At 38.8% G+C, this 20893-nt stretch overlaps 2 protein-coding genes and 1 non-coding gene across 24 annotated transcripts; 2 read left to right on the forward strand and 1 right to left on the reverse strand.

The window, feature by feature from the left end:
* Nucleotides 1-637: 637 nt before the first annotated feature.
* Nucleotides 638-8498, forward strand: LOC104766607 (ABC transporter C family member 13). Of its 17 annotated transcripts, none has more exons than XR_015590877.1 (34): nt 638-777; nt 861-901; nt 999-1086; nt 1169-1315; nt 1400-1528; nt 1597-1679; nt 1764-1812; nt 1895-2146; nt 2219-2288; nt 2363-2423; nt 2519-2606; nt 2907-3025; nt 3122-3219; nt 3297-3363; nt 3490-3607; nt 3700-3816; nt 3914-3994; nt 4081-4299; nt 4420-4521; nt 4621-4688; nt 4838-4969; nt 5057-5204; nt 5315-5644; nt 5730-5886; nt 5970-6145; nt 6227-6338; nt 6428-6481; nt 6565-6687; nt 6788-6886; nt 7053-7145; nt 7217-7327; nt 7421-7582; nt 7669-7856; nt 7939-8498. XR_015590877.1 is itself a non-coding variant. In XM_087501496.1 (34 exons), exons 1-34 carry the CDS (start codon nt 751-753, stop codon nt 8372-8374), a joined length of 4275 nt encoding a protein of 1424 aa, XP_087357622.1. In that variant the 5' UTR covers nt 638-750; the 3' UTR covers nt 8375-8498. The 17 variants fall into 17 exon arrangements, 13 of the variants coding, with proteins under 13 accessions (XP_087357622.1, XP_087357627.1, XP_087357633.1 ...); XR_015590874.1 differs by having other exon boundaries at nt 5385-5644; nt 6774-6886; XM_087501496.1 differs by having other exon boundaries at nt 5385-5644.
* LOC104766606 (uncharacterized) lies at nt 8477-11265 on the reverse strand. Of its 6 annotated transcripts, XM_087501512.1 has the most exons (10): nt 11143-11265; nt 10931-11012; nt 10792-10849; nt 10569-10677; nt 10312-10459; nt 10158-10209; nt 9929-10075; nt 9750-9849; nt 9354-9480; nt 8477-9073 (listed from the first exon to the last, which is right to left on the reverse strand). In XM_087501512.1, exons 1-10 carry the CDS (start codon nt 11144-11146, stop codon nt 8614-8616), a joined length of 1287 nt encoding a protein of 428 aa, XP_087357638.1. In that variant the 5' UTR covers nt 11147-11265; the 3' UTR covers nt 8477-8613. The 6 variants fall into 6 exon arrangements, with proteins under 6 accessions (XP_087357638.1, XP_087357636.1, XP_087357640.1 ...); XM_087501510.1 differs by having other exon boundaries at nt 10792-11012; nt 11143-11252; XM_087501514.1 differs by lacking the exon at nt 11143-11265 and having other exon boundaries at nt 8477-9038; nt 10931-11106.
* Nucleotides 11266-20786: 9521 nt separating this feature from the next.
* LOC147920669 (small nucleolar RNA R71) lies at nt 20787-20893 on the forward strand. Its single transcript, XR_015591819.1, has one exon. It is a non-coding gene; the product is annotated as a small nucleolar RNA R71 (small nucleolar RNA).

A 20893-nucleotide genomic window follows, 5' to 3' on the forward strand; every position in this document is an offset into this window, starting at 1 on the left:
CTGTATTTTGAAGGAAAGAAAAATTGCAAGTAATAACTACGGATGGATGACTTCTTTAAACTCATTAGTCACTAACCAAGTGTCGATAGTTCAACTGATAAACACTCTCTGGTAAAGTATAAAAGTCGCCGATTCGAGAGACGACGCTTGAAAGAGAACCATATAAAATACTATGGGGCATGACGTGAGGGGATGTATGGACTTAGGTCCAGAACCTATTAGTAATTAAAAAAAAACTTCACTAATCACTAATCAATCCTATAGAAAAGGTGGCTGAAATTATAGTTATCTCTCTCAAACTATACATTCCTAGCAATTAGTAACTTCCCTGAATCTGATACCAAAAAAGAAAAATAAATTAGTAACTTTTCTATAAAAGAAAAGAAATAAAGGGTAGACACTTGCTTTGAAACCCAAGAGATGAGTGGCATTGTTTAAAGGTGGTCGTTCCACTTCCATCCCACTCCCACGCATGTGTAAGATAGTCTAATAGACTCATAACAACTAAAGTGATTATTTTAATATTTGGACCATTCCCCCACTTAACTTTATCTTTATTATATGGTCACTAGTCACTAATAATGGCAGCTTTATGTCACACGTATTGTTGACGTAGTACTTAGAAAAAGAGAAAATATGGGAATTCCTGGTTTTATTATTAACACTTAAACACTCGTCTCCCGATATTAAATAGAAAAACAAAGAATTTGTAAAATTCCCCTCGTAAGGTTTTGGGACCCTAGAGAATCCATGGCTATTACTCTCACCAATTCCACTGTAAGTAGATAGTTTTTTGTTTACTACTATTTCCTTCACTTGTGAGTTTTTGATGATGAGAAATTTATCAATTTCGGTCTCAGCTGCACCATATGGACGCAAACCTGGAACGTTTAGGCGACATATATCCTTCTTTCAGCTTGTTGCGTTTTTAGGAATTTGTGCATATATGTAGACATGACAGTCTAAATTTTGGATTGTGTGTCCTTAAGAATGTTTACAGTTTTAGGGTTGGGAGCAAATGTAGTTACTCTTCTTCTGATTCTCATACTCACAGTAATGAAAAGGAAGGATAGATGTAACACAAGGGTAAGCAAGTAAGCCTAATTTCTGGTCTTTGTATTGGTAATTAAACAATTGATCCATTTCTCTTCTCTTCTTCTTTATATAGAAAAGCTACATTGAGAAGTGTGTGTTGTATGTAATACCTGCACTTGGAGTATGTTTGTCATGTGTGGACTTTGTGGTGCTTGTGAGAACGAACCGTAAGAGAGAAGTCATTCTCTGTTTACTCCCTTTGTCTCGTCTCGCAATGTGGGTAAGGTTCTTGTTATCAAACTAAGAATCTTCTTCTTTGTCTTTCTCTTATGTTTTCTGTCCTGAAGCTTGTTTTACTCTGCAGATTGTTGTCATGCTCTCATCAAAGTTCGCTTGTGCTTGTTGCGTTTTCACTAGCCGGATTCTATGTTTCTGGTGGATCTTTAGATCCCTAACAGAGGCCCTTCATCTTACCATGATTTTCACTTTACAGGTAATTCAGTTGTCTTAATAAATCTGTCACAATAAGTAGTTCCTTAACATAATTTGGACTTTGTACAGGAGATTTGCCTGATCATGTTGGACATTACTTTTGGTGTCTCTGTTAATGTCCTCAGGATAAAGCAGACTCCCCCCAAAATCAGGTATATGCTTTTAGTATGGCTCTCTTATTTATTTTCTTTTCCATTTTATTTTTTTGCCTCTCCAGATTCTTATTCTCATTGTAGTTCTTTGGAAGATCCACTTATTGGAGAAGGTGACGATCAAATCCGCATTGTACGGCATCTCTTTTTCATCTAACTAATTAGTACTTGTTTTAAAGAATAGTTAAACCAACAGATCTATTCATTTTTTGAAGGAGAAAACTAGAAGCTGGTGGGATTTGTTCACTTTTGCGTACATCGGTTCAATAATGGAATATGGCTCAGAGAAGCAGCTAGAATTTGAAAATCTACTTCCACTCCCACCTGATATGGATCCTTTTACATGTTGTGAGAATTTATTAAGATGCTGGCAACTTCAAGAGTGCAATAATGGCTCAAACCCATCACTATTTTGGTCAATTTCTGGTGTATATGGATGGCCATATCTTCGCCTTGGACTGTTGAAGGTACATGTGCTTATTTTCACTTTCTTGTAATCTTACTATATATTTGCTACCGAAAAATATAAACTTTTGCAGGTGTTCAATGATTGCATTGGCTTTGCAGGCCCCTTATTTCTCAACAGACTTATCAAGTATCTAGAAAAAGGTCTCCATTCTTCTTAAAGATTTTAGTAAATATGTTTACGTCTGGAATCATTTACACTGTTTCTAACTGAACAGGTTCAGAAAGTTCTGTTGGCTACACCCTCGCTATCTCCTTGGGCCTCGCATCTATCTTTAAGTAAATATATTCCTAGACATAACTTTTATTTAACTCAAATGTGTAGAAATATTTATAGGCACTTCTGATATATGCTTTTTTTTTTTGTCTTGTAGGTCCTTTCTTGATACACAATATACGTTTCGTCTTTCAAAGCTTAAACTGAAGCTAAGATCTAGTATAATGAGTGTTATCTACAGGAAGGTAAAACATGTGAAAAGTGAAAACTTGTATTGTGATTGGTGGTACTTGGTTCCTTAATATCTTGAAAGTGAACTATTTATCAAACAAGACGTTTGTATATAAACAGTATGTTTTGGATCCTTTTGCTTTGCCTTAGTGAGTATTAAATTCAGGATATCTAAACATATTAGCCATGACTACATGCAAACTGATGCTCCTTATAAGGTCTTTTATACGATAGCTAGTAACTTGTCGTATCTAACACTTTTGGTTCTTTGGTCAAGGATGTTTTGATTGAGAAATTATATTGTATATATGCAGTGTTTGTTGGTGAACACAGCAAACCGGTCAGGATTTTCTGAGGGCGAGATTCAAACATTTATGTCCGTAGATGCTGACCGCATTGTTAACTTGTGCAACAGTTTGCATGACATGTGGAGGTAACAACATCTGCCTGTGAATAATGAATGTGTTTCCAGTATTGATGATCAATAGAATATCCACTCTTTAATTCTCATTCGATATATTTGTCTCAGCCTGCCTTTGCAAATTGGGATAGCTTTGTATTTTTTGTATACCCAAGTCAACTTTGCTTTTCTGTCTGGACTTGCAATCACAATCTTGTTGATTCCAGGTACGAGCTTACATCACATTTCCTAATATATGGAGTGCCCACATTTCTCATATACATTTTTCTTTTCTTTTTTTCAGTCAATAAATGGATATCTGTGCTGATTGCATCTGCAACAGAGAAAATGATGAAGCTTAAAGATGAGAGGTATGAGGATATATAATATTCAAGGCCAAAAGTTTAGTTCTGTCGCCAGAAAGTTTCTTCAGTGTGATCCTATGGGGTATTTGAGTAGTGATTTCTTACATTGTAAAAGGTTTTGTTATCGGTCAGGATTACAAAAACAGGAGAGCTCCTAACAAACATCCGCACACTTAAAATGTATGGGTGGGATAACTGGTTTGCTAATTGGTTGAAGGAAACAAGAGCCACCGAAGTGACTCACTTAGCGGTTATGTTTCCGTATCCCTCCTTTTGCTATTTAAACGGTCCTAATAGTAAGTGCTTTGTATTAACTTTTATTTTTTGGTTTGGCTTTTCTAGACTCGGAAGTATTTAGATGCTTGGTGTGTTTTCTTTTGGGCGACAACACCAACTCTTTTTTCTCTTTCCACTTTTGGTCTCTATGCTCTGATGGGTCATCAACTTGATGCAGCAACGGTACTTATTGAATCTTTTTCTATAATATCTTCTGCTTCAAATTTGTAAAAACACTTGTTGACACTCCTGATACTTTTTTTTTATTTTTTTTTTCCAGGTTTTTACTTGTCTTGCTCTGTTTAATAGCTTAATATCTCCATTAAACTCGTTTCCATGGGTCATCAATGGGCTCATTGATGTAAGCTTGTGTTTCAGTCATGTTGAGTAGCATTTTATCAACCATTTTATTTTCAGTTATATATATAGTTTGTTCCCTTGTTACAGGCATTTATATCCACCAGGCGTGTGAGCAAGTTCTTGTGTTGTTTGGAGCATAGAAAAGTATTTTCAATAGACTCTTGTTTGACCTCTGAAGACTTATCTGTGTTTGTGGAAGATGCATCTTGTACTTGGTCAAGTAACGTAGAAGAGGATTATAACTTGACAATAAAACATGTAAGCCTAAGAGTGCCAAAGGGATCCTTCGTTGCAGTTATCGGTGAGGTATAGCAATCATCCCCATCTTTATTAATCTTATTATCCCTTTTGTTTATTTGTAGTATCAGTCATCTGATTAAATTATGATTAACTATTTATAGTATCATTCTTTAACTATTTTTTCAGGTTGGTTCAGGTAAAACATCTTTGTTGAATTCACTATTAGGGGAAATGCAGTGTGTTCATGGATCAATTCTATTAAATGGGTCTGTGGCATACGTACCACAGGTTTGTAAACTGATAAACAAAGGTTCTATGCTTCTTTTTCTTTTTGGTTTCAACTTTCAATTATGACAAAGTCTTACATTGACCTCACTTTTCTGTAAGGTCCCATGGATTTTATCTGGAACACTACGCGAAAATATCTTATTTGGGAAGCTTTTTGACTCCGAAAGGTCTAGTAAATTTGCTTCAGCCACACATTTTATGTACTTCTACTCAAAATGTTCTATTTTACAATCGAATGTATATATACGCAAAGTTAGTTGTTAGATATATAGTTTATCTAGGAAAGTGCATAGTTTAATCTTCCTGTTTACACTAGGTATTTCGACACACTGAATGCTTGTGCACTAGATGTGGATATTTCACTTATGGCTGGAGGTGACATGGCATGTATAGGCGATAAAGGAGTAAACTTATCTGGAGGGCAGAGAGCTCGGCTTGCTTTGGCCAGGTTTGATTTCTTTATATATCATGCTCTTTCACCATATATAGATCAAGTGTTGTGTTTCTGATGATTTTGTGTGTGCATAATCAACAGGGCTATTTATCGTAGTTCAGACATGTATCTGCTTGATGATGTATTGAGTGCAGTGGATTCACAAGTAGGCTGTTGGATATTGCAAAGAGCACTTATGGGTCCTCTTTTGAACAACAAGACTCGCGTTATGTGCACTCACAACTTGCAGGTTTCGAATCTCTCTTTACAATTGAAAATATATCAAGATTCAATGTATTTGTCAGTGTCTTTGGGATCAAGTTTGACATAGTGATCAATATTTTGATAACCCTCCTGCAGATGTACTTATTATGATGACACCTAATTAAATTTGTTTTCTCATACCGTCGAGCTCTTTTTACTACGACAGGCGATATCTTGTGCAGATATTGTGGTTGTGATGGACAAAGGAAAAGTGAAATGGTCAGGACCTGTTACCGATATGCCTAAATCCATCTCTCCAACAGTTTCTTTAACCAATGACTTTGATATGTCATCACCAAATCACTTTACCAAACGAAAAGAACCTCTTTCTATCAAGAAAGACGATGTTGATGAAATTAGTGAAGCTGCAAATATTGTCAAATTGGAGGAAAGAAAAGAGGGCCGAGTTGAAGTAAAGGTTTATAGGTAAAGAAAATATTTGCTTAACCGTGTTCTTTTTTTTTTTTTTTGATTATGTATAAGTAAGTGATTGACTTAACTGTTTTTGCAGGAGCTATGCTGTGTTTTCTGGTTGGTTCATTACAATTGTAATATTGGTTTCAGCTGTTTTGATGCAAGCTTCCCGTAATGGGAATGATTTGTGGTTATCCTATTGGGTTGACAAGGCAGGAAGAGGAGTATCACATTACTCAACCTCGTTTTATTTGGTATTAAAATTCTCTGTAAAATCCCATGAAACGTAACTCTATCCTTTGTGTTATTGAGTTTAAAGTCACTACCAATCGTGCAGATGGTTCTCTGTATCTTTTGCATTATCAACTCTATGTTAACCTTGGTGAGGGCATTCTCGTTTGCATTTGGAGGATTAAAAGCAGCAGTGCGTGTTCATAATGCATTAATCAGTAACCTTATAAATGCACCTACACAGTTCTTTGATCAGACACCAAGTGGAAGAATACTTAACAGGTTAGAGACAAGATTAGAAAACAGTTTGGATCATGTGTCTTGTTCTTCGTCTTAATCCCAATTTTTGGTTCCTCTGTTCAGGTTTTCATCTGATCTATATACGATTGATGACTCTCTTCCGTTTATTCTCAACATTCTTCTAGCAAATTTTGTTGGCTTGTTAGGGATTATTTTAGTATTGTCTTATGTTCAGGTTTTTCCCAAACTCTTCTCTCTTGTTTTTAGGTATCATTCTTTTGTTTTGTTGGAAAGGAGTTACATCAGTGTAAAATATGTATACAGGTTCTGTTCCTGCTTCTGCTTCTACCATTTTGGTATATATACAGAAAGCTTCAGGTACTTTAGCCTCTTTTAATATATTATTAGCTAATCTGATTATACAAGAGGTGTAAGTTTCTACTAAATGAAAATTGTTTCAGTTCTTCTACAGGTCAACATCAAGGGAACTACGAAGGTTGGACAGTGTTTCACGATCACCAATATACGCATCTTTCACGGAGACACTTGATGGGTCATCAACTATCAGAGCTTTTAAGTCTGAGGTAGTTTAGGTTCTGCTACAAAAAGAATTTGTTGTTATGATTGGAATGAATGTCAGGTTTTGCTTCTCTGCTTTAATGCTAGTTAGATTATGCATGACAGGACCATTTCAACGCTAGGTTTATGGAGCACTTGGCGTTATACCAGCGGACTTCTTACTCAGAGATAATTGCAAGCTTGTGGCTCTCCTTGCGTCTGCAGGTACATACGAATACATCTTTCCTAGTGTTGTGTAGGTTTCCGTTGGGAGTTTAAGACCGTTTTCAAATATCTTTTAACAATGTTTGTTTCATGCAATGTGCTCTGCAAGAAATGAGTATGGAATTAATCTCTACAAGGTGCTGATTAGTTGAGTAAACTGGTGCAGTTGTTAGGAGCGATGATTGTCTTTTTTGTCGCCGTAATGGCTGTTATCGGCTCCCGGGGAAAGTTTCCAATCAGTTTTGGTACACCTGGATTGGTAAGGAATTGAAGTTTTCATAAATTTATAAAGTGAAAGCACTAAAATGTAATGTATGATTTGAATCACAGGTGGGATTAGCGCTCTCATATGCAGCTCCACTGGTTTCTTTGTTAGGTAGCTTCTTAACAAGTTTCACCGAAACAGAAAAGGAAATGGTTTCTATTGAAAGGGTTCTCCAGGTAATGATTCTTATTAAATAACTTCCATATGCCCAGTAGTGTTACTAATAATAATACATGAACGAACCCTGCTCTCTCGCCTGTATGAAATAGTATATGGATGTGCCTCAAGAAGAAGTTTCCGGTCGCCAATCTCTCAGCGGTAAGTGGCCGGTTCAAGGGTTGGTTGAGTTTCACAATGTGACGATGAGATACATCTCAAATCTGCCTCCAGCACTCAATCACATTTCTTTTAAAATCCAAGGAGGAATGCAGGTACATGTATCGCCAAGACAAGCAATCTATAAACAGACTGTGTTTTTTTCTGTCTCATGAAAGAACAAATTTTGTTGGTTGATCAGGTAGGAGTAATTGGAAGAACTGGAGCTGGAAAATCTTCCATCTTGAATGCCCTTTTCCGGCTTACCCCTGTTTGTAGTGGAGAGATAATAGTGGATGGAATTAACATACACCATCTTCCAATTAGAGAGCTTCGTTCTCGCCTCGCTGTTGTTCCTCAGAGCCCTTTTCTGTTTCAAGGATCACTGAGGTTACAACTACTCTTTTACTCATTTTCATATTCAATTCTTGCTTTTGCAGTTTCCATGATAAAAAAGTTGTGCTTCTCACAGGAATAACCTTGATCCTCTTGGGTTGAGTGAGGATTGGAGAATATGGGAGATCCTAGACAAGTGTAAAGTCAAGGCAGAGGTAGAAAGTGCAGGAGGGTTAGATTCTAATGTAAAGGAATCTGGATGTTCCTTTTCTGTTGGGCAGAGACAGCTCCTGTGCCTTGCCCGTGCTCTACTCAAGTCATCAAAGATCCTATGCCTTGATGAATGCACCGCCAACATTGATGTTCACACAGCTTCCCTATTGCAGAGCACAATATTGAGCGAATGCAAAGGCGTAACCGTCATCACCATTGCTCATCGCATTTCAACGGTTCTTGATTTGGATAGCATCCTTATTCTTCATCGCGGAATCCTGGTTGAACAAGGAAAACCGCAACATCTTATGCAAGATGACTCCTCAACTTTCTCAAGCTTTGTCAGAGCTTCCAAGTGAGATGTTGTTAGAATTTGTTACTTCTCTGATCTTTGCTAAGACATATCTGTCTTCATGATTTGATGATCTAACAACTTAAGTACTGCTGTACTTGAAAGAAAATTAAACAAAAACTGGTTTCACCTTTAGCAGCCTTGTTTGAGTGTCATTAATATGCTCAGTATTTCATCATAAATGACTCTTCTGGGACTTCTCTAATCACAAAGAAAGAAGATAGATTCCTACTCATTTCGCAATTGTTATTGTTTATTTTTCTTCCAACAAGTTAGTTCACAAGGGATTTGTTCTTCATTGCAACTTAAAACAGCGTTAGCCAAGAGTTTCCCAAGCCAAGCATGATAGAGTAGTCCCCTTGATCCGAGCCCTGCAAATACCCAGAATTTGCTAGACTCACGTGCTGCACCACCTATGAGCTTATCTACACATCCCAAGAGCGGCAGTGACCCATGGCATGTGACAGGCGGCATTGCTCTCAACCCTGCCCTTGCTCCCGCAAATCTCCACTTCTCTATGTCTGGATAAACTGCACTCGCCTTCGGAAGAAGCTCGTCGAGAGCTCTTGAAGCTTCCTCTGCTGTGACATCCGATGAATAATTTCTTGATTGCCACTCCCACGTGGATCCCATGTGTAGATTACGAGATCCCTGAACTGCGAGCCATGCATCTGACAAGATAGAAGGTCCACCATCAGGGTAACCCCTGCAATAGAGAATTTTAAAGTAAACTAACCAATAAAAAATGTTGCTGGGCTAGACGTAGCAATGCGACTACATCAACACTTTATTTTCAATGAAGGGTCCCACACTTAACAAAAACCTTACTCCAACCAGAAGTGTAATATAGAATGAGGATGTAAAATTTAATACCGGGGAAATGAAATAGCAGTATTGAAAGAAAATACTAGGAATGGACAATTTTATGGGGTCAAGGTCTCTATATGATATGTTTAGAGGAGGTATTGAGCAGAGAGAAGAAATACCTGGCACTCTCGGGTAACTGCAAATGAGTAATGACACCTCGGCAAGTCCTTAAAGGTAGCTTTCCAATAAGCCCTGGAAGAAAGTCTATCTTGGATCCAAGACATATTACTACTGCATCATATTCTCCTACACATAACAACAACAACAACAAAGCTGTGATGAGAACCAAAGAGAAAAGGAATGGATACTCTTCTCTTGGAATGTTAATAGCTATTTACTCTTAAATGCTCATAGACTCATATGATGTTTTCAGACCAGATATTTATCTACAACTAAGTTTTATCACATCAGTTTTAAAGGATGTTTCCACAAAGCTTATGCGAGTGCAAGAGTTAACCAAAAATATAAGAATCTAGTTCAAATGATGTGAAACCTAAGAAAATCACATCACTCACCTTCAAGTTCGAACACATCATCTATAGATTTCTTCACCAAAGTTACGTTTTTCCTTCCAAGTGATGCCTCCGCTGAGTTCTGGCATGCTAGAAAGAGTGCCTGCAGAAGGGGTCGGTAAAAGCTTTGTTGCTAACATACATATAAAAAATTCAAAATGTGTTGTTTTATGTCTGTTAACCTGGAGATATCGCTGCGGATTAACATTCATAGCTTCTGGAAAATAGAAGGCACAGTTCAAAGGCAGGCATAGATTGGGGACAAGATTTTGTGCACCATCTTTGTCAATAGTCTCTACTACACAGCTAGCAAGGCAGTTTCGAGCATTCTAATGGCACAAGTAATAAACAGTAAAACTACGGGTTTAGTTTAAAATATCTCTCGAGTATCTAAGTCAAGTTCAAACTTACATCACTCATTAAATCTAAAGTCTTGGCATTTGTTGCTGGTCTCAAGATTCCCCTGCAGCAAGAAGAAGAACTTCGTCAGTCTTGAGTTTTACTTATTACAAAAACCCATATCCTCAGGAAAAAATCAAGTGTTTTATTGAGAGAGTGTGTATACCTTCTTCGAACCAAAAAATTTCCGAAACTCTTATTAGAGTCTCCCTTCTCAGCATATGGGTAACAGGGAGAAGAAGCCGCTGTCTCGGCAACATTTAAGAGCTCTAAACATTCTCTCCAACACTCAGCACCATGCCAAAGTAGCTTGCCTGCATGAAGTAAAAACCTCTATGAAACTAAACATTACAGTAAAGTATAACCTCTTCCGACTAAATCTCAGAGAACGGTCAATCACAAAAAGGGGGCAACTTGATCTACCTTTAGGAGAATAAGGGTGGAGTAGCCCTCCAGAGACTCCAGAAGCTCCACCTCCGATGCCAATTTCATCATATACATCAACACTTATTCTCAGCTCCTTTGGACACTCCTGCAGAAAAAAAAAAAAAAAAAACAAAAAAAAGTTGTTAATGATTCGCCAAAATGTTAAATCCCGAAGCAGATTTCTCTCAACACAATCACAATCACAAAATGAAAGTGTAACCTTAAGCAGGTGCCACGCAACAGAGATTCCAGCAAAACCCGCACCAAGCACGGCGTACCTTAATTGAATAAAGTTAAAAAAAAAAAAAAAATTACAATGCGAAAGGAGAGAAAGGTGTGAGAAAAAGAGCAGAGTTAACCTAAGAGGAGGACGGTTGGGAATAGAAAGAGACGCCGAAGAAGAAGAAGAAGAGGCGAAACAACGGGGAAACTCAGAGAAGCCTGGCCAGACCGAGAGAGAAAAAGTGTGAAAAACAGCACTGGTCATTGTGTTACACGACAATGCCTTTGGTACTAATAGCCGTTCAAACAGTTATTTTACCATGTTCTATCTTACTTAAACAAACCTTACCCATGCCTGCGAGCTTTGTTCAACTTCAAACGATTCAGTTCGGTTTGGATAGTCGGTCTTTGGTAATTCAGTTGGGGACAATTCTTGGGTTTCCCTAGGCTGAACCTTTCTTATTTCACCCCCTCTTAGTTAACGAAACAAATGATTGATTAAGGAAATAAATTCTGTATATCAATTAATTTTATAATTATTAATTTTAAATATTATAATATAGTTTTAAATTATAACATCTAAACCCAAATCACTCTTTTTATAAACCAAAATTAAAATACAATTTTCTTTAATTGTAAAATCTAAATCCTAACCACTATTTTATAAACCCAGACCGACATATAATTTTGTTTAATTGCAAAATGTAAACCCTAACCACTCTTTTGTAAACCCAACCGACATATAATTTCGTTTAATTGTAAATACTAAACCCTAACCACTTTTTTTGTAAACCTAAACCGACATATGATTTCATTTAATTGTAAAATCTAAACTTTAATCATTATTTTATAAACCTAAACCAACATAATTTTCTAATAAAAAATATACAGGATTGGTTTTCTTAAATTTTTTTGTCTTTTCTTTTTAGTTTTGATTTATTTTATAAATATGACATGACATGCCAATTTATTGTGTTTTGATTCGTTAACTAAGAGGAGTGAATGAGAGTAGTTCATCCATAGGGATAAACCCAAGAATTTTTCTTCAGTTGGGTGTAAGACCGAGACTATCGAATGTAACCCAATAAATTTGGTTAGGATCGGTTCAGTTATTGGTTGATTCAGAGAAACCAGTTTGACTTTTAACCACTGGTGTACGTGCAGCCACCGACTTCTCAGAATTAACCAAACATTTTCTCTCAATTAACCAATAATCCAAATTATAGTATTACTAGATAAAGACCCGTCTCATATGCAGGTTTGAAGTTTTTTAAAGAAAAATATAATAACATTTATTATAAATTATTTATATTTTTTTTACTATAATACACTGATTTATATTCATATACAAATCTATGTATGTTACTATTAAAAGTGTATTACACCTAGGTATACTGTATGTTACAAATATATTATTTACCATCATCACCTAGAAATGTTTATATAAACAAATTAAGACAACTATTATATATTTCTTTACTTTCATTTTTGCATAGTTTCTTTAATCACTAAAATTGTTGGCTCAAAAAATATTTTGACTAAAAAATAAATTACATCACAATAATGTATGACTAATCATGGGGAGAACCTCGGTTCTTCCCTCCTCCCTTATAGAGAGAACCTTGCGTCCAACCACCTCCACAATGGAGAGAACCTTCGCTCCGCCTTCTTCCCTTTGGGAGATAACCTTGCTTCAAACCTCTCGTAACTTCCTCCCTTAGGGAGATAACCTTGCGTCCAACCTCCTCCACCATAGAGAGAATCCCGGTTCTGCCCTGCTCGTGTATGGAGAGAAAATGTTCACAACCTTTAGCTATCTCCAACAACCAATGAAACTAAAGACCTCTTTCCAACGTCACAAAATCTTTTGATAATAACTGATGTTAAATTTTCCAATGTATTTCATGGAAATTTATCAACAGCGATTTATGTTTTTCCAATCTATCTATGTTTGTTGTAGGCTTGTGTTTGATTAGCCTATTTTTCCATCTATTAGGTTGATAACCTTATCCTCTTTATCTCATTTTGAGATTGAACGAATGTTAACAATTATGTTTGCACAAAAAATTGAGATTGAACGAATGGTAACAATTATGTTTGCACAAAAAAAGTTCTATGACCAACCAATCAAGGTGAAAAAATTAGAAGAAAATTAATTTAACATATTTAATGAAATAATAGAAAATTATAAGCACGGTTGATAGACAAGTTTTAACTCAGGGTATCAATTCCCTATGTAGTTGTAGTACAAAGGGTTATCAATCCAAATAGTTGTCTATTACTAGCAGGAAGGATATGATCAGAACGTTACAAGTCAAGCCAAGCAGGTAGGATTTTAATCTAACAGTCCTAGAATAAATGAAAGACAAGAATATAAACAAAGAAACCACACGACCTAAGCACTCGATGCAAGCAATCGAGTACAAGATCATGTGGGGTGATCGAGTAAGCAATTAGGATATGAACAGCTCGAGGTATTACTCGATACAGGTTATCGTGTACCTGATCGGATAAGTGGTCGAGTAATGAAAGAAAATGCAAACAATTAAATTACGAAAACTTCTAAGAATGGGGTAATTGAATCCTAAGTATTTTTGACCAGTATAGATGCCTTATATGCCTCAAGCAATTATTTCCTAGACAATGAATCTCTAAAACTTTGTCACCACACTCTCGCACTAGCAACAATCAACCTTGATCATTTCCCTACCCAACTCTCGTTGGAGAAACATGACCAAGCAGTCATTAAGATCGATTCATTATTGTCAGTAAACCCTAACTCATCTAATCTCTTACTCAGAGCGAGTGAACCTCTAGCATTGGCTGATTCAAGCATCTCATCTACACCTCTTGGTGGTAAAACACCCTAGGTCTAATCTCAACCTCTCGGTCTGTTGACAGCATTAAGAACACCAACCTAGAAGGAAATCTATCAAACATTTACAATCAAACTAAGGCATCCTAACCGATCAAGAACACAAAATCATCTATCCCATCCCTAGAAACTTTACTACACTACTCGGACATAATAACAAGAAACATAACAACGAATAAGAATGAAAATTGCATTATATTAAACGGTAGAGTAAAGTAGAAAGAGTACAAGATAGAAATCTAAGAAAAACGATAAAAACTATGAAAGAAAATGTAAAAACAAAAGGAAAAGTGTTTGAGTCGCTCAGTTCTCTCACAGAAGCTCTCGCTCTCTGGTTTGAGGGTCTGCGGCGTGCTCGTTTTTGAGCTAGGAGAGGAGGGGGTTTATATATGGAAACTTTTTGACCTAGATTCCCAGACCTGCCCGATGGTCTACTCGATGGGGTACACGAGGATGAAGTCGGGTTACTCCTCGGATGGATCTTTGGGTTGTTCTTCATGCTCTTGGATCCTCCTCGATCGTGTTGGGGTTCAGACTTGTTCTTCCAGCTCGATGGCTCCTACGGGTACATGTTTGAGTTTGTCCTTGTTTTTCCCCATTTTAGGCTCTTTAGCACCTGTTTTCATCCAATACATGCAAATGCAAAAATGCAACACCCTAAATGGTCTAAAAGTGAATTTCTACAGTTAATGACCTAAAAATAATAAGTTAAGGTTATGAACAATGCAAAATATGGACAAAAAAGGATGCTAAAAACATGTAAATTAGAGAGTTATCAAACCCCCAAACTTAAATCTTGCTAGTCCTCTAGCAAGGAAGTAAGAGGGTGCGGTTTGAAAGTGGGGACTCATAACCTTTATATACTAAACGAATGATTCAAGCTATAGTCCTTAAAGATAGTTTAATGGTGCTAAGATCAATCAATATACTTACAAATATTTTTCTATCCTTATTACCATGCATCGATCTAGTTCAACCTCCAACTAAAGATAGAGAACATCTCTTTCACATTCAATTAAGTGTTTGGCGAATTCTTGCAAATGGAAGGTGAATCAAGCTCAATCGGTTTCAAGGGTAAGCCTTATTAGTAAGGTGGTTTCAAACAAATTCTTTGGGTGGTTTTCTCTCAAAAGAAGGAATGCTGGACAGTTGTGAAAATTATCTAAGATTGAGAAGAATTTGGGCATACAAAGCTTAACTCTTGATGTTCTACCCTTTTCTCATTCACTTTTTTTTTTTTTTTTTATCAAACCCCCTAGAATGAAACTATCCACATCCTTGATTTTAACTTTCTTTTTTTACTCCCTAAGGTTTAAACTTTAAACTTCCAGCTCACTCTCTTTTTTTTTTTTTTTTTTTTTTTTTTTTTGCTTTTCTTTCTTTGCTAGACTCCAAATATATATATATATTCTTCTTTCTTTCTAGGAGACTATAGCAAAATCTCTTCCTTTTTTTTTTTTTTTTTTACTTAGAGACTTAGAGCTAATTGATTCTATCCTTAGGGACTTTTTTTTTTATTATTCCATAACCCAACCCCAAATAAACATACTAACCACCTATCTTTCAAAACTGAATCTATTAGCTAGTTCAAATCCTAACTTAGCTAAATCAAGAGGCAGTTCTTTGTCGTTCTCAATACTCTCAAGGTTTTACAACCTATAGCACAATGAAAAAAGCCTCACTCAACAATTCACAACAAGGTTTGAAAGAAAGGTTTGGGTTCATGGGTAGGACAAGCAATCAGGTTAAACGAAAAAGATTGGTAAAATGGATTGCTAACCCGAGTTTAGAGTTACCATGAGCAAGTATTCAAGTTCCAAAAGCAAGACAATTAAAGTTCAAATTAAATCCAATAATATAGAGATGTTCTAATGTTAAACAAGTGGAGGAAGCATTCAAAAGACACAAGGTTCTAAGCAAAGATTTTTCATTTTTTTCTAAAGATTGATCTAGCAACAATGAACTGTGACTAAAGGCTATAGCTTCAATCCTAAGGTTTGATTTTAAACAAGGTAGTTTTAATCATTGTCCCCTAAGATGCATATGCAACAATCCTATATGAAACAAACTAGACACAATCCTAATATGTAAATGCAACTACATGAACACTCTTTTGTTTTTTAATTTTTATTTATTTATTTATTTATTTATTTTTTTTTGGGTTTTTCAATGCACATAGATGCAGAGCCAAATGAATAAAACTAGCATGCAAAAATTTGAAATAAGAAAAATAAGAAAATAAAACACAATGTTAAATACATTCTAGGACCCTCCCCCAAACTTAAATTACACAGTCTCTGTGTAAATAAAAGTTGGAAAAAGAGTCCAAGAATCACACAAAATGAATTAAACTAAATACAATGTTATATACAAGGGTCGGATGAAAGTGGTACCTTATGGGTTGGTGAAGAAGGAGGTTGCAGCAGCCTCCATACTCGCCAACGTGTAGCCAGGGTCGTCTCCGGCTTCAACAGGTGTCGGTGTTTGCTCTTCAGACAGCTCGGAAATACGCACGGATGACTTACTCGGACCAGCATCCGAGGTATTGATCGAGGGTGGGATCGCATAGCTCATCAGGTAGGGTATCGGGTAGTACGACGGGTACGGCGGAAGAGGTCCAGAATGATCACCCGTGTATCCACTCGCAGGGTGCATCGTGTACGACATCGTGAATGGCATCTGGTAAGGCGGAGGGAAAATACCTGAGTAATCACCCGATTGGGTGCTTGATGGGTGCATCGGGTAGTTCATCGTGTAGCCCATCGGGTTAGGCGTCGGATAAGCATCTGAATGGCTTCTCCGCGATGCTTCAGGTCGGGTGATGTTCTCCTCAGCTTGGGGCTCGTATGATGATGCTCTGTAAGGTTCTGGAGGTGGCAGTCCTCGAGTTCCTCCTAGCGGTCCACTTCTCCCCATCCAAGTTGGTGCTTGTGCCGAGGTAGGAGCTGAGGCACAGCTTACCTTGTCTTGCAGCTCCTTGATCTGAACTCCCATAGTCTTCACCGAACCGGTGAGATCTTTCACCTTTTTCACCAAAAACTTGTTCATCCTCTTCAACCATCCGATCCTCTTGTGGGCTTCCCTCACTCCAACCGGTTGCTTTTGAGAGCATACATACTCCTCAAAATCAAAATCTTCCGAGCTATCTCCCTGTCTCTGCCCGGTCTCCGCTCTCTTCTCAGCTTCAGACTCCTCCTCTGGATTGTACAGCTCCTCCAAAGGTGGTGCGAAATCGATGTTGTCTCCCAGCCGAACCTTGGTGCATATGACATTAGGTAGGATCATTTGGGCGGCTCCAGCGGTTGGATGGATGAACTTGAAAAGCATCATATCATTAGGCCTCTCATGGGCCAAAAATCTCGCCAGCACGAGGTAATCCGCATCCAGCCATCTCGGTTCGTGCACAATTCCCTTCAAGGGCACATCGCATGCCACCAAGATCGGTGTAACCAGTCCTCTAATGGAGATCTCTCTGCCTCCTTCTCTTCTCTTAATCGCCCATGACTTGAGGTAGAGGAACTGATCGAGCAGTACAAACAACATACTAGTATCCGCAATGTCTCCAACTAGTGGTGTACCATCCCTAGCATTGTCCAAAACTCCACACAATTCAATATCCAGCAATTGAAGCTCATGACCGTTCACATTCCCAGTCTCTTTTCTAGCAAAAAGAGTGCATGCGAGGGACTTGTGAAAATACCTCAAAACGGGGCTCCTTATTTGAGCGGATTTGGAGCTTGTGGACTTGTAGGGGAGCTTGTCTCCTATTGTCATCCATAGGGACCTCATCTCTTTCTTGCTAACCTCCATTCCTTCTCCACTTCCAGCTTTGAAGCCATACAGTGTCTCCATCTCTTTGAAACTGAGCCAGTACTCCTTGTTCCTCACGGAGAAGGTGATGAACCTGATCCCCCCATCGGGTAGTAGGGTCGGGTGGTCCTCAAAGTTGTGCAGCTTCAAGGTCGAGAGAAAGTGGACTGTCTCCTCCTCATAGGCTTCAAGGTGGGATCATATCATTTGGCCCAGGTGGCACATGTCGAACAAGAAATCAACATCTCTAGCGATGCCCAACTGCTTCATGGTCCCACGGTGAGGGTATCGGGTACCGACAAAGCTCATCTTCCAGAAGACCTTGAAGAGTCTTGCCGGAGTCTCCACCTCCTTTTGGTTCAGCCTCCGCGAGGCTTGGCGTGTTCTCTCTCTCTGCTCCTCCTCTCTCTCTTGGTTCTCCTCCTCTGCTCGTTGAATCTCTTCCTCAACTGCTCTCTCAGCTACCCTCTCAGCTTTCTCTGAAGCCGGTCTCTTCCCTCTTGCAATTGCAGCTCTGCTCCTTGAACGAGAGGTTTGGATCTCCCCTTGCTCTTCTCCTCCAGCATCAGAATCGACCTCCATGGGGTCGGTAACGGTTCTTTTGGACGTAGACAGGTCCCTACGTCGAGGAGATCGGCGAACAGCACTCGCCATTGGGCTCGGTGAGCGAACTCAGTGGTCTACTCGATCAGTTGCTCGAGCACCGGATCGGGTGACGGATCGGGTTGAGCATCGGGTTGGGGAAGCGAAACGTCCAGCCAGCGGTTGGGAATGCGGAACGTTTCCTCTCCCTTGGGACTCTCGTTGTTCGGCGGTATCAACTCCGGTTGTAGCAGCGGTGGAAGTTGATCTTCTTCCCTTCTTTTGGTAGGTTTTCGCGTGTGACTCCATGTTCGAATCCTTGAGAAGAAAAAGCTAAGCTTGAGGTTGAGAGAGAATAGAAACTTTGGAATATAAAAACTCTAGGGTTGAGAGAAACTTATCGGTGATGCTTGGGGAGAGGGAGTCGAAACCCTTAAATAGAGTAGGGCTTGGTTGGTGGGCTTCGCCGAGAGTGGGCTTGCTTGTGGAATTCGGAATCCACTCGCCACCCGAACGGGAACACAATCAGGCGCGTCGAGTACGGTGTTGGGTTTGACCCTCGGGTTCCCCAATTTCCTCTTTTCAACTTTTCAACTTTTCAACTTTTCCCTTTTTTATTTATTTATTTTATATATATATATATATTAATTTGCAAAAAAAAAAAAAAAAAAAAACAAATAAACTAGAATTAAAAGATACCTTTGGGACTTCCTCCCAAGTGAACTTGTTTAAAGTCACTAAGCTTGACTCTTCATTCTCCCTAAGCATGGGATCTTTCAGGGAGAGGTTATGGAATCCTCTCCACTGTAGCAGGCCGGTTCAACAGATTCTCCAGGTTTTGTCCAGGTTCTAAGGCAAATGTGGTGTTGACCTCCTCAAGATGTTTGACTTTCCTCTGCTTGGTCTTAGTGGAAAAGACTTGACCATCAATGGTTGGCCTCTTAATTCCCTTCTTCACATCAAACTCCATATTGAAGTGCTCACCATGCTCTATTATGATCTTGCGTTGCTTTACCTCAATCACAACACCAACTGTTGCCAAGAATGGTCTTCCTAGAATCAGTGGATCGTCTGGTTCCTTGTCCATATCAAGGATCATGAAGTCAGTAGGTACTTCCACTCCTCCAATCCTGAGAGGCAGATTTTTCAGGATCCCAATCGGATGTCTGACCGTTCTATCAGCCAGAACCAAATACAGATTACTTGGTTTAAAACTGGTGAATCCCATCTTGTTGGCTATTGACAGCGGCATAATGCTAACTAAAGCTCCAAGGTCGCACAAACAGTTCTTGAAGATTTGAAGTCCTATCGAGCATGGCAATGTGAAAGAGCCAGGATCTTCCAGTTTTTCCTCAATTCTCAGCTTAGGATCCAAGCACACTCCACTTCTGAGAATCTCAAACCCAATTTCCTTGACAACTTCCTTAACCTCATTCTCCAATCGAGCTGCTTCCTTGGCAGCTTCCTCCTGAAGCTCGTGTGGTGGCAAAAGTTTAGGTGGTGGAGCTTTACGCTTAGCCATTCGCTCTGCAAGCGCCTCCAGCTGGATATCAAGTGCAGCATTGAACCTTTCCTCTAGCTCCCCTTCTGCTGTTTCAGGTGGTTGAGTTTGATCTCTCTTCTCAACATCTACTCGATGCATCATCCGATCACCATCATCGGATAGGTGATTGGGTTCCACCTCGGGTTGTTCTTCAATTTGTGATTCTCGAACTAGTTCTCGATCATCAACTCAATCAGTCTCCTCTGGTGAAGGCTCGGGTTCATACTCAGATATATAGTACTTGGCCTCATTTTTCATTGGGTGATCCATATCCTCCCCATCCTGATCATCACTGTCCCCAGTGAGGTAGTCCTCATAGTCATCATCAAGGAAGATGGCTTGGGCAGTGGCATAATCCTTAGGGTTTTGAACAGCCTTTCCGGGGAGTTGGTTAATTTTTGGAGCTGGTTGGTTGTTGTGGTGGCCCTCCAGGTATCTAACTTTAGTGTTGAGCGATTCGTACTTGGCGTTCAGATCATTGTATCCTGAGTCGATCTTGTTGCTCATCTCTGCAAATTGTTTTGCGATGTCCATAGATGTTGAAGCCTGATTTTGAATCATTTGCTGAATTAGGCCGCGTAACTCAACTTCTTGTAATTGATTCTGCTGGCCTTGAGGTTGTTGGAATCCAGGTTGTTGGTTGTAGGTTCCAGAGTACTGCTGCTTAGGTGCATAGCCTTGGTTGTACTGGACAAAAGGCTTCTGTTGTACCTGGTTCCATTGAACTGCAGATGGGTAATTTTTGTCCTGAGGATTTGCAACATTCGAGTTCCGATAAGACAGATTCGGATTCGGCTTGTAGTTGTTATACCCTCTGTTGTAACCTCCTTGGTTGTTGATGTAGTTAACATCCTCTATCTGTATAGTCTCCCCATCTTGTTGTAGAAACTGCTATTCTTCTGATAGTGCATGAACATGCTGCTGCTGGTTGAGGAGTTTATCAAGCTTGTCATTGAGGGCTTTCATGTCCCTCTTGTACTTGGCATCTTCCTCTCCTGTATATCGCACAGAGCGATCATATTCCTCATTGTAATTGCCATCATATTGAGCCAAGTTCTCCACTAGGTCCCAACCTTCATCAACATCCGTGTTGAGGAAGTTACCATGGCTTGTGGTGTCCAACAACATCTGAATCTTAGGGACCACTCCTCTGTAAAGTGTGCTCAGCAATGAAGCATTGCTGAAGCCGTGATGTGGACATCGGGTAGTGTATCCCTTGAAACGTTCACAAGCTTCATTGAACGTTTCATTATTCTTCTGAAAAAAGCCGGAAGTGTCATTTCTCAGCCT

The sequence above is a fragment of the Camelina sativa genome, chromosome 19 (assembly GCF_030686135.1).
Source record: "Camelina sativa cultivar CO46 ecotype springtype chromosome 19, ASM3068613v1".
NCBI classification, from domain to species: domain Eukaryota; kingdom Viridiplantae; phylum Streptophyta; class Magnoliopsida; order Brassicales; family Brassicaceae; genus Camelina; species Camelina sativa.

Coding starts and splice junctions, on each gene's coding strand:
- LOC104766607 (XM_087501496.1), top strand. CDS start 751: ATGGCTATTACTCTCACCAATTCCACT. Junction 3,220..3,296: donor CACAATCTTGTTGATTCCAG/GTACGAGCTTAC, acceptor TCTTTTTTTCAG/TCAATAAATGGATATCTGTG. Junction 4,970..5,056: donor GCTCGGCTTGCTTTGGCCAG/GTTTGATTTCTT, acceptor CATAATCAACAG/GGCTATTTATCGTAGTTCAG.
- LOC104766606 (XM_087501509.1), bottom strand. CDS start 11,058: ATGACCAGTGCTGTTTTTCACACTTTTTCTCTCTCGGTCTGGCCAGGC. Junction 9,481..9,749: donor TGATGTGTTCGAACTTGAAG/GTGAGTGATGTG, acceptor TGTTATGTGTAG/GAGAATATGATGCAGTAGTA. Junction 9,074..9,353: donor CAGTTACCCGAGAGTGCCAG/GTATTTCTTCTC, acceptor TCTCTATTGCAG/GGGTTACCCTGATGGTGGAC.